This window comes from Phaethon aethereus (genome assembly GCF_964289735.1).
Source record: "Phaethon aethereus genome assembly, chromosome: 1".
NCBI lineage: Eukaryota > Metazoa > Chordata > Aves > Phaethontiformes > Phaethontidae > Phaethon > Phaethon aethereus.
This window is the reverse complement of record NC_138575.1, coordinates 14,231,642-14,244,732: the sequence shown is the minus strand read 5'-3', so window position 1 is coordinate 14,244,732 and position 13,091 is coordinate 14,231,642. Positions and strand designations below refer to the sequence as shown.

Below are 13,091 nucleotides of genomic sequence, written 5' to 3'. Positions count from 1 at the left end.
TAAAATTCTGTACTTTAGAAAGGAAGAATGAAACTAAAATACAGAATACCTAGATAAGCAGCCACATAGCAGCTAAGTACTGACTTGCAAGGATCAGAGACTACATGTCAGTAATACATATGTTTTGTTTTGGATCTATTAATTCACAGCATTTGTATGTAGAATGATGACTGTTAGACTTTGCTTGGTGCTGCTAAGATTCCATCTAGGGTGGGGAGTGGGGCATAGAAAAAATCAGATGCACTTGCATGAAGACACTTCAGAGAGTCTTGCATGATTTCAAAACATCTCTATAGCATTGTTCTGTGAAGAAAATAGGTCTTTCTAGACTAGAAAAAGACTGAGGCAACACTGTAACAAGTTTTCATGTCTTTTTAGAAAAGGGGATAATGGTCACTTGTTTCTGTCTGCTATCAAAGCAAAGGATAAGAGATCAACTTTAATTACCAAAAAGATATTTGAAAAACTTGGTTTTAGGGTGGAGGACATGGAGAGAGAATATTTGAAATATTTGAAATATTTGAAAAACTTGTTTTTAGGGTGGAGGACATGGAGAGAGACATCTAGACGTCTCTGTTGCTGAACTTAAGAAAATACACATATATATCAGATATACCTAGAACAGACTAGTCTAAGTTCTTGTCAGAAGAGAAAGGTGGGATTGGGAAATTCTTAGTGTCTCACCTAGCCTTTATTCTTCTTTTAAATCTACAGAAAGTGGCAAAACATTAAGTGATTGTAATGTAACTTGCTGCTTATTACAAAATGAACAGTGTTTTTGGAGCAGTGGGAAGGAGAAATCTGTCAGTGCAGCAATTGCCAGAGTTCTGACTGGGAATCATGCCAACTTCTATTTCTGCCTTAATTCTATTCCTTATGAGTTAAAACTACCTATGTAGATAAATTCGATACATGTAGCTTTACCCCTGTATTGATCAGGGCATAGAGACGTATTTTCAAAGTCACACTTTTCTTGTGGTTTTAGCTATTTGCGAAGTCACCTACTGAAAATAAATGACCTATCTATTGAATTACAGAAGGAGGAGAGAGTAGTATTTTATTAAGAGCAGAGTGGGTATATTAACTGAGAAAGACGAAGCGTCTGGTAACAGTTTAGGTAATACATCTCTCTTAAAAATGGTACAAGGTGGAAAAATTGTTTTCTAGCCTTTACATCTGACACTTTTTTAACTTTCTCTGTGATGTGGTGTTCAGGAAGTATTAGTAGTCTTGGTTTAGTGTGAAGTGTTTTCCAGTATGTTTTATGTTCATCAGTGAAACTTCCTTCAGGTTCTTTTACAATGATGTTTATATCTATTCCACTTCATTTTGAATTAACACTGGATTGATGACTAAAACTTTATGAGGGGGCTAACTCAACAGAAGCACTTATTCCTATGATGTTCCAGTTGCAGAGAAAAAGGAGTAAAGCTCTCCAAGGAAGGCAGGCTTGGGGGCTGCTACAGAACAGGAAGCTTGGGTAAAAAATGTGTATGACACTGGTTTTGTACACTTTTTTTATAAATAGGAGAATGTTGAATTGCAGTTGCAGATAATCTTTGACTTACATATTTTTCAAAAATATTGTATGCTTTCCTTAAAGTGACCGTTTTAAAGAAAGATAAAATCCTTTTGAATGTTTTCAAGTGTAGAAACCTTGCAAGGTTGTGCTTGACCAACCTGATCTCCTTCTGTGACCAGGTGACCCACTTAGTGGATGAAGGAAAGGCTGTGGATGTTGTCTACCTGGACTTTAGTAAAGCCTTTGACAGCATCTCCCACAGGATTCTCCTGGAGAAACTGGTGGCTCGTGGCTTAGACAGGTTTACTCTTCTCTGGGTAAAGAACTGGCTGGATGGCTGAGCCCAGAGAGTTGTGGTGAATGGCATTAAATCGGGCTCGTGGCCGGTCACAAGCGGTGTTCCCCAGGGTTCAGTTCTGGGGCCGGTCATATTCAATATCTTTACTGATGATATGGATGAGGGGATTGAGTGCTCCCTCAGTAAGTTTGCAGATGACACCAAGTTGGGTGGGAGTGTTGATCTGCTGGAGGGTAGGAGGGCTCTGCAGAGGGATCTGGACAGGCTGAATCGATGGGCCAAGGTCAACTGTATGAGGTCTAATAAGGCCAAGTGCAGGGTCCTGCACTTGGGTCACAACAACCCCATGCAACGCTACAGGCTTGGGGAGTAGTGGCTGGAGAGCTGCCTGGCAGAAAAGGACCTGGGGGTGCTGGTTGACAGCCGGCTGAACATGAGCCAGCAGTGTGCCCAGGTGGCCAAGAAGGCCAACAGCATCCTGGCCTGTATCAGAAATAGGGTGGCCAGCAGGAGTAGGGAAGTGATTGTGCCCCTGTACTAGGCACTGGTGAGGCCACACCATGAATCCTGTGTTCAGTTTTGGGCCCCTCCCTACAAGAAGGACACTGAGTTGCTGGAGCATGTCCAGAGAAGGGCAATGAAGCTGGTGAGGGGTCTGGAGCACAAGTCTTACGAGGAGTGGCTGAGGGAACTGGGGTTGTTCAGTCTGGAGAAGAGGAGGCTGAGGGGAGACCTCATCACTCTCTGCAACTACCTGAAAGGGGGCTGTGGTGAGGTGGGTGTTGGTCTCTTCGCCTAAGTAACAAGCAGTAGGACAAGAAGAAACAGCCTGAAGTTGTGCCCGGTGAGGTTTAAATTGGATATTAGGAAAGATTTCTTCACAGAAAGGGTTGTCAAGCACTGGAACAGGCTGCCCAGGGAAGTGGTTGAGTCGCCAGCCCTGGAGGTATTAAAAGATGTTTAGATGTGGTGCGTAGGGACATGGTTTAGTGGTGGACTTGGCAGTGTTAGGCTAACGGACTTGGTGATCTTAAAGGTCTTTCCCAATCTAAATGATTCTACTATTCTAACTGCACTGCACTTTGGTTAAACGGAATGGATATACTAAATGTTTAAGAATGTTATTTTAGAATATATTCTGTGCAGGTAAGGTGAAAAAACAGAACCACATAATAGCTTGGGTGGGAAGGGGCCTTCAAAGATCATCTATTTCACCCCCCCTGCAATGAGCAAGGACATCTTTAATTAGATCAGGTTGCTCAGAGCTCCATCCAACCTGACCTTGAATGTTGCCAGGGATGGGGCACCTCCCACCTCTCTGGGCAATCCAGGGTTTCACCACCCTCATGGTGAAAAATTTCTTCCTTAGATCTAGTCTAAATCTACCCTCTTTTAGTTTAAAACCATTACCCCTTGTCCTATCGCTACAGGCCCTGTGAAAAAGTCTGTCCCCATCTTTCTTACAAGCCCCCTTTAAGTACTGGAAGGCTGCCATAAGGTCTCTCTGGAGCCTTCCCTTCTCCAGGCTGAACAACCCCAACTCTCTCAGCCTGTCCTCATAGGAGACATGTTCCATCCCTCTGAGCATTTTTGTGACCCTCCTCTGGACCCGCTCCAACAAGTCCATGTCTTTCCTGTGCTGAGGGCTCCAGAGCTGGATGCAGGACTCCAGGTGGGGTCTCAGCAGAGCAGAGTAGAGGGGCAGAATCCCTTCCCTCGACCTGCTGGCCACACTGCTTTGGACGAAGTCCAGGATATGGTTGGCCTTCTGGGCTGTGAGTGCACATTGCCAGCTCCTGTTCAGCTTTTCATCCACCAGTACCCCCAAGTCCTTCTTGCAGGGCTGCTCTCAATCCCTTCATCCCCCAGCTTGTATTGATAGCGTGCGTTGCCCCGACCCAGGTGCTGGACCCCGCACTCGGCCTTATTGAACCTATGAGGTTCACATGAGCCCATTCCTCCAGCTTGTCCAGGTCCCTCTGGATGGCATCCTGTCCCTCAGGCATGTCAACCGTACCGCTCAGCTTGGTGTCATCTGCAAACCTGCTGAGAGTGCCCTCGATCCCACTGTCTGTCATTGATGAAGATATTAAACAGTCCTGGTCCCAGTAACGGACCCCTGAGGGACACCGCTTGTCACTGATTTCCATCTGGACATTGAGCCATTGACCACTACGTTCTACATGTGACCATTCAACCAATTCCTCATCCACCCAACAGTCCACACATCAAATCCATCTCTCTACAATTTAGAGGAGAGTAGTGCAACATAGGCTGGGTAACTTTAATATGCAATTTTCATTGAAAATACTAATTTTGGAGGAAGCCAATGATAGCTTGGTATTGTTTTTATTTAATATTTTTGACTCACTGTACTCATCCATTTAAAATGTTCACTGTAGGTATGAAAGTTTTCATGTTTTAAACTATTCCTCCCCCTTTTTGTGCATGTACCAGCTGTGCAGTGGTTTCTCGGTACTAATTAAGCTAGTGCATTTATCTTGCTTGTAAAAAAAAGTTATGGTCTCTATATTTAATATAATTAAATAAATTGCATTCTCTTTTGTAGTAACTGATTTGTGCCTAGGAATACGGTAGTATTCAGTATTTTTTTTGGTTGTTCCACTGGTTGCTTGTTGGGGGTTTTTTAGCATAGCATTCCTAAAGATCAGATATTTTCATCAGGTCAGTCTGTTCTTTAAAAAAAATCACTACTGTGTTAATATTCTCACAACTTGCTCTTTCACTTCTGTATCGGGGTGATGCAACAAAGATGCCAGTTTCTGAGCAAATGGAGTAGAGTCCTTGCAGAGTGTAAAGAAAATTGAATCTTCACTGTATTGGTCCTGAATCATGGTGCCATCTTCATTGTTCATGTTCTTTTTCAAGTTTGCTGCAAATGCCAGGGCTCTAAGCAGAATATCTCTGTTTATAGAGTTGTCAAAAAGCAACAGCAGTGATGGCACCTAGGATATTCAAGAAATAATCCATACTTAACCACCAGCAGTAAGCAGATGTAACTAAATCTAACTTAAAAAAATGGATAAGATGACCTGCACCTAAACCCTATGAAATACCAGAACTCCATATGCTGTGAAAGCATGCCAGAAACTTGCACAGCATGCACAACTCCTCTTTAGAAAACACTGGCTTGTGCATCATAGGCCAATAAATGCTTTGTACTTTCAATCTCCAATATGTGGCCGTCTGGAAAATTCCCATTTGGAAGAGAGGGTCTCCTTTCCTTCTCGGTAATGTGACTTTTGCCCTCTGCAGTCATCTGAATGTTTTTATGTTAGCACATCTGATAAATAAGAAAAGGATATACTTCTAATAGAGAACTGAATATTTAGCTACCCTAATCTTGTTTTAATAATGAAAAGACAGTAGTATCTAGACTGGCTTTGCTCATGGCAGACAGCTCAAAAATAAAAGCCACTGCATGTTTTAAGAAACTTACTTTGGGGAGGGGGAGGAGGATGCAGCACCATTCCAGTCCCTGACTCTTTGTTGCCATGGGAGGAAAGGATATAACTGAAATAAATCTGTATGCCAAGGCCAGCAATAGCAAATGTCAGGTAAAGTTCTCCACGAAGACATAAGTAAATGCACAGGGAAAGTTCACTGACAGGGCTTAGAGACAACAATTTCATGGCTGCATTTGTGTAAAGGGGTGGGGATTTCAGTGGAATTTGGTTCTTAGGTGCAGTATGTTAGCTATAGAAACAGCTGTTGAGAAGGACCACTTACAGTACTGGTTGTATTTGACGTTTGTAACTGGTCTTCAATCTATATATTGACTGCATGTCTGGAAGCGAGGTTTTGGGTTTGGTTTTGAAACTTACCAGGGTGCTTCATATATATGACATACAAAAGGTCATGACACTACCCCTTTGGTGGAAAGGGCAGAAGAGGAAACAGGCTTCTGCAACTTGTCACTGATTATTTAGCATGGTACACAGAAAGTACGACCAACTATTTTCTAGTGCACAGGCCCTGTGACTCTCCCTCTGCAGGTACAGTACATGTATTATACTACACTCTGAAGAAAGCTAGCCTGTGAAAGAATGTACACTTCTAGCAACTAATTTTAACCAGGTACTGCCTAGAATTTTATTCTGGAGTTGCATACATACTTCTAATACATTCAAATTTTTCTAATGCATGCATACATCTACACACATACACATGTATAAATGCTAAAAATATAATGAAACAGCAAGAACCTTACTTGAGCGCTGAGAAGGTGTCCTGTCATGGCTGGGTTTGCAGATAAGTTCACAAGTACTTTCAAAACTTGAATCTGAAAGGAGGAACATACAAGTTCATTGCAAGCTCCAAAAACATTAAGTACAGCAGTAACGGGCATCAATAATGTCAGTGTTGACTTCGAGAGGAAAAGGTAGAATGGGTAAACTAGTATCTTGAGTTGTGCGCTTCAGGCTTTGGTATAGGAAAAAACAGAGCTTATGGAGTCGCTAGCACGTATATACTAAGTATAGACATTTTAGAAGCAAATTCAGTTTGACTTAAACATCAAAATAAGGCAAGAACTATGAACAATTCACAGTAGACAAAATACAGAATATTTTTAAAATGCACAGAGGATAGTTAAGTACAGTATATAAAACGTGATCAGAAACATATACAAGTACACCTTTGTGCTTTCCTGGACCTGTGACACTAATCTTTTAACTAATCACTAGGAAAAGGCTAAGTACCACTTGGTGTACTTAAGTAAAATAGGTCTGCTAAGTTTAGTGGAAATTTGTGTTTTGGAAAACTGGTTTTGATCTGATGGAGCAACTGAGTACACTGATATCGATGGTACTGTGACATCCTGAATAAATGCTGAATTTGGTCCCTATTTGAAGCTTTTATCTTTCAGCATTACAGTAATTCACAAATAAGCACAATTTCCCATTGCAGTCACTAGGGTTGCAAGAGATGTAATAAGCATACGGGAACAGAAATCCATCACTTAGGTTATCACTGCTTGGCATGTTTCCCTAGAGAGATTCATGCATCAGTGAAGCCTTTCACACAGATTCTCCTTACTCTGTGATGCAGCTGCAATGTTTAGCAAGCAGATGAGAATTCTGGAGTTGCTATAGCAAAGGCATAGGACAATAGCAGTGCACACAGCACTGCTTTGGTAGAGCTCTAGCCTAATGGTTCCACTTTCAAGATTCCCTTCCTCCTCTCTTTCTGAATTTACATTGATAAAGTAGTATAGATCCATATTTCATGGATTTTATGCACTATCTGCTATCACTAATGAATATTTGATTTTCTAAACACAGTCTAAATCATTTTACAAAAACAGTAAAAAGGAGGCAAGTAAAGCAGCTTCATAAATGGTTTGTAACAATAGGTAGTGTACTGGACACAGTACCTGTGTCCTTTCAGTTCCTTCTGAAAGCAAATGAAGTAAGCATGGAATTGAGTTTATCATCTTATGGTGGTAGTCACTGGTAACAGACATATTTGTCAACAATCTGAGTCCAGCTAGCTGTAGATCAGAGTTCAGGGGAGATGCCTCAACATTCCTACAAACTTGCGTAATATATACCTGGGGAAAAAGGGAAGGAGATAACAAAGAGAAAACATTTTTTCATGCAAGCAGTTTTTCTATTCACTAATTTTATCAGTGACCTAGCTCCAGTAGTGTAAATACTTCTTGAACACTGCTGGGTGAATACATGACCTGATGAAGGTTTTTTGAAACAAGTATTTTTTTGTTTTGTTTTGAATATATTCAAACATTCTATTGGCATGGTAGAAGCAGATGTTACAGAGTTATGCTCACTAACCTTCCTGAAGCATAAACTGAAAGCCCAAATTGCTTTGACTCCATCTCAGAAGTGGCACAGTTGCTTTAAGGAGTTATTTTAAACATCATTTACAGCAACTAACATCTTCTTAAATGTTGAAAACATGCTAAGGACAAGTCTTGGAATGAAACCCTTTCGTCAAACCATGTGGCCCATTAACTGGAGTACTCCTCAGGAACAGTGATGACAACTGACATTAGCAACTACTACTTACCAATTTTCTTCTGGACAACAGTACACAACGACTCTTGGGAGTCCTAACTAAGAAAAAAATTACTTTGTCTTTACCAAAGGAGTTGTTTTCTATCTATATGCCTATATAAATACTTGCTGTTGGCAATCACTACTTTAAAAAAAGTTGCTCAGTGCTAAAGATGCCGCAAAATACCACGAACAGTCAAACTGCATTTTTATCAAGCTGATGAAAAAAATAGTAAAAATCTTCAATCTGCATCAGCTCACTGCTTGGACACTTCATCTATTGATTAATCTGATAATGTCAAAAGTGGATGCTTTTTTTGATGGGTGGCCCTTTGACATCCATAGCATCTACTGTATTTACCAGCAGAACTTATCATTTTTACACACTATTCTTTTAAGGTAAAAGTATCACCCTGAAAACTTGGTCTCATACAAACGCAAAGGATCAATTACTGTTCTCCCTTGCTTAAAGAGTCATGCTAAGTTCAGTCTGCAATCTCTCCTATTAAACAACCACTGCTGATGTTCTAAAAATGTTTGGAAATCATCTTGCCTCACATAATTTTCCTATAAGCTTAGCAGCGGAACCTCCGTCTAATAGCATTTGGTGAAAGCTAAACACAAACTGCCTAGTTTCTGAACTGTCTTTTAAAAAAATAAGTGCCAGTGATGCAATGCATTTTTCAGTTATTCTTTTGGACTTCGAATGCACAGATCATCCAGATCTGCTGACTCATATGTTTAACCAAAACATTTTGGCATCCTGGCTTGTATTTAACAAATATGCTGAAAGCCCTGTACTGTTTCCTGTGTCTCAATTACTTTGATTTTTCCCTTTAAGAAACTTACCTGTATCTCTTCCTGATTTTTAATATTCATACTCAAATTATTGAGTGCATTTAGTGCTTTTTCTTTAACTTTGGGAATGCAATCTGAGAGCATCCCTCCAATAACAGAAAGGCCATCCAAATTTCGGATTATATCCTGAAATATAAAACAGATATTTAACAAGATTTTAAAAAATTTAAATGCTGAAGGCTTTCCTCACAGTTTCCATTTTAACACAAATGGAATGTTTGAATGAAGACTTCCAGAATAGACTACTCTCTTTAAAGGGAGAGTGTTAGCAGATACTGCTTCCATTGAAATTAAGAATAGTCCTGCTTAGGGCCAAAGTATTATTTGACGTTATTTGACAATGGCACAACAACTCTACTTTTAAAATCTAGCCTGCAAAGCATGCTTAAAGCATTTTAGGTTACAAAGAATCAAAAGTAATTATCGCATAATGACTATAGAATAGCTGAGCCAGGTCACAGTACCTAAAAGCCCTCATTGAACAGAACAGAATTTCAAGATGCAACTTTGTATTATTATGAGGAGAAGTTCTAAAACTTTATCTTTCTTTCCCATTACACTTGATTTTATTAAAATCTTTCTCACTTAGACTCTAACCATTGCTGAAAAAAACATGTACTGTTTTCAAGAAAAAGAAAAATGTGCAACTGGGCCTTCAGATTCATTCTATTCTGAGAGATTTATATTAAGAAAACAGTTTTGAGAAGCTGGAATAGACAGCTGTCCTAAGTACCATACGAAAAGGGGGCGGGGGAGGAAAAAAAAAGGTGGGACCCTGGAGGTTAAACCTTTACAAAGGCACAAAAATCTGCATCCAGCTAAAAGTTTTTCTGCATCCTATTTCCAACTGATTCAGAGATACCTGGATAGTTGGAAAGTCGCCAAGATGTAAATGGCATACAACTTTGTAAAGATAAAAAGTTAGTCTAAATTATCCCAGTAAATTCCAGATCTGATCCTGTGAGTATTTAACCCTTCTCCAATTCAACCCTTTCATTAACATTATGTAACTGTAAGCAACAAAAGATAAGTTTACAGCATTTTTAAAATACGGAACTCTGTGCAGACTTTAAGTTGTACAAACATTAAGCTTAGATAAATTCTGTGAAGCTTGTAAATTATATTATTTGGGCTACTAGAAATTAAGGCACAGACATAAAAAGGATTTTAGAACACAAGCTATCCCAGCTCTCAGTCCTGTGTCGCTCTTCAGCAATACAGCACCTCTCATCTTCCATACTGATTGGTATTGAAACACTGTTGTTTTCTACCAGAACAACACTTACTTGATTTACAGAGAATGCAGCACTGTTGCTGAGAGTGATTAAAGCTTGCTCTTGAATTAATGGATCATCTGTGGCCTGGAGCAAATGAATAAGTTTCTGTAGAGCATCCGCATCCATGGTATGGGTTGACGCTGGAGGACTGTTGTCTGTCAGTGTTTAAAAATTACATGCTTGATACCGAGTTTGAGACATTTCGCTTAGTTACCACTTAACGTTTTTTACAAAGCTGAGGTTTAGCTCTCAGTTGTAAGATGCATTGTTCTAAGTTTGACTGTACCCAACTGTCGTATCATGGCAAAAAGACTGTTTTACAACAGCAAGACTTCCGCCCCTTTTCCTGAGTTGTCTGACTACCTCTTTTCAAAGTAACGTAAAGTAAAAGGAATACATAGTAAGAGCTTGAGGTACGTTACTCTCTGGTTAACCAATAGCAAACCTCCCCCTTCAGGATTATTAGGAATATTCACCAAACGTGTTAATTTTTTTCCTTGTGTTCCCTGAAACATGAAAATCTGTCTGGACACTGTAGGAGAACAAAACTTCTGACTTCCAGAAGACTGAAAAACTACTACTAGAAATTATCATAATGATGTTTTGCTAGTACCCTGAGGTCCTTTGACAAAGTAAAAGCCACAGTGTTAAGGACACTGCCAATCATGGCATCACTCAACCAACCGAGGAAGGCTGTTTCTGAGTCAAGATGATGTTATGGAGCATCTGGCTTTCATAAAAGGGTGACACAAATGCCATCAAAGACCATTTTCAGCCAGGTTGGAGGAAGAACTATTCAGCTAGCTGAACAGCCTGAAGCCCCAATCTATGACCACTGAACTAGTCATAGAAGATTCGAGATGACTTTTGAGAAGTTAACCAGTCCTTTGTAATTCCACATATTTCCTGCTACCACCTCACCAGGCAAACAGCACAGCATTCTTGCGGGGGGGGGGGGGAAAGAAGTAAAAGTTAATTATGATAATCCAAGAGCTACCTTGAAAAACAAAATTGTTTATCCTCATCCTCATCCTTGCCTTAACACTTTGGTTAGCTTTGGATTACAGGGGGAACACAAGTAACTTTAATAACAGAGCAGCAAATCATCCCGTTAAGCAAATACACTGACTGGACGTATGCTTATGGGGACTTAAAAAAAAATAAATTGGGCTTTTCTAAAAATAAAACATACTCTAGTGGCCTTTAAAAACGTGGCACGGCTGTCAGAGGGCCGGTAAGCAGTACTGCGGTACCCCTCACACAGGGAGCGGGTCTGCCTCCGAGGCTACCGGCGCGCTGCAGCCGCGCTCCAGCAGCTCTCCCCGGGTCCAGCCACGGCTGCGCGGAGCCTCCTCCGCGCTCACCGGCGCTGCGGAGGCCCGGCGACGCCCGCTCGGCCTGCAGCCACGCACCGGCCCTGCCCGCCCGCCGTGCCCCTCACCTGACGGCAGGCCCCGGGCGGCCCCGGCCGCAGCCCGCTGCCCCCGCCGGCCGCCCGCCGCCAGCCGCCAGAGGCAGTAGCAGGCGCCCGCTGCGAGCGCGATGGCCGCCACTCTCGCCGCGGCCCCCCGCGGCTCCCCCATTCCCCGCGGCCGCACCGCCCGCCCGCCTGCGGAAGCCACCGCCCCATCCGGCGCGGCTCGGCGCCGGGCCCCGCTTCCCTCCTGCAGCTGGGTCCTGGGTCCCGAGGCTCTACGCTGCCGGGTGACTCCCGGGGGTGCCGAGGCGGAGGCTCGGTGTGCGGTGCCAGGGGGAGGCCCCGGCCTGCTGGGGTGCAGCGAAGCGCAGCTCCCCGGAGCGGCAATGCGATGCGGCCCGTGTTTTAGAGGAAAAAAAATAACCCGCGTGTCCCAGCCAGGCTGACCACCTGCACCACGTACCGAAACCAGGCTTCCCCCTTGGGAAGGCTGCTGCAGCCAGGTTCCCGGGAGGGAAATAAAAATGCCTTTTTCTATAGCTGTTAAGCTATTTACAAAGACATTAAATTAATTAGACCACACACAACCCCCCTAAAAATCTGTTTAAAGTTTTAACAAAATACAGCAATATATTAAAAATACATATGCTGGAAACATTTGCCTCTGGGGTATGTGTACCTGCTGAGCAAATCCTTACCTTGCTAGTGCTGTCTGTGCTTTTTGCCTTTAAATACTAATGCAAGGCCATGGTTTCTCAGCTGCCATCTTAGCTGCATCCCTTTCGGACACCCAATGTCTGCCAATGCTCTGGGCCTCCCACGGTGCGCACCTGCACCAGCAGAAAGCGCCGGTAGCGCTTAGCTCGGCTGAAAATCAGCCCAGGGTGGGGAGCCAACGCATTGGCAAGGAAATCACAGAATCACAGAACAGTTTGGTTTGGAAGGGACCTTAAAAACCATCTAATTCCAAACCCCCTGCCATGGGCAGGGCCATCTTCAACTAGATCACGTTGCTCAGGGCCTCATCCAACCTGGCCCTGAGTGTTTCCAGGGATGGGGCATCTACCACCTCTCTGGGCAACCCGTGTCAGTGTTTCACCGCCATCACAGTGAAAAATTTCTTCCTTAGATCTAGTCAAAATCTGCCATCTTTTAGTTTAAAGCCATTGTCCTGTCACTACATGCCCTTGTAAGAAGTCCCTCTCCAACTTCCTTGTAGGCTCCCTTCAGATACTGGAAGCCTGCTGTAAGGTCTTCCTGGAATTAGTTAGGTATTAACGGAACAGCTTACCATGTATTAATTTTCTTGTACACCAAGTGCATGTTGCTTCACAAGAAACGAAAGATGAACCTTGATGTTGATTTTGTATCCTATATAAACATGGTTAAAAATCAGGTTGATGGTCTTTACCTTAAGGACATGAAATCCTGCAGATACCCAGCAAAACACGTCTTAGGGATACCATGACAGGTGTATCTAATGTAAGGAGATTGAGGGGTTGGCAAAGAGAGGAGAGAGAGACTCCTACAGAATAAAACCATGTTTTTATTAGACACATGGTGTTAATCACAGATTTTGTTCTGTTGGTAGAGGAGTAGAGAGCAACACTGAACACGTATTTTATTTTTTAAGAAAGGATGATGCATGTGAAGAATGGTGTTGGGTTAATCTACAAAGTTCAGA

At 42.3% G+C, this 13,091-nt stretch overlaps 1 protein-coding gene across 1 annotated transcript; it reads right to left on the bottom strand.

The window, feature by feature from the left end:
- Positions 1 to 4,531: 4,531 nt before the first annotated feature.
- ARMC10 (armadillo repeat containing 10) lies at positions 4,532 to 11,711 on the bottom strand (the record flags this gene model as incomplete). The annotated part of the gene is made up of 6 exons (XM_082014197.1): positions 11,432 to 11,711; positions 10,000 to 10,145; positions 8,705 to 8,839; positions 7,216 to 7,392; positions 6,052 to 6,123; positions 4,532 to 4,786 (listed from the first exon to the last, which is right to left on the bottom strand). The coding sequence occupies exons 1-6, from the start codon at positions 11,571 to 11,573 to the stop codon at positions 4,532 to 4,534; spliced, it is 927 nt and encodes a 308-aa protein (XP_081870323.1). The 5' UTR covers positions 11,574 to 11,711.
- Between the last annotated feature and the right edge of the window lie 1,380 nt (positions 11,712 to 13,091).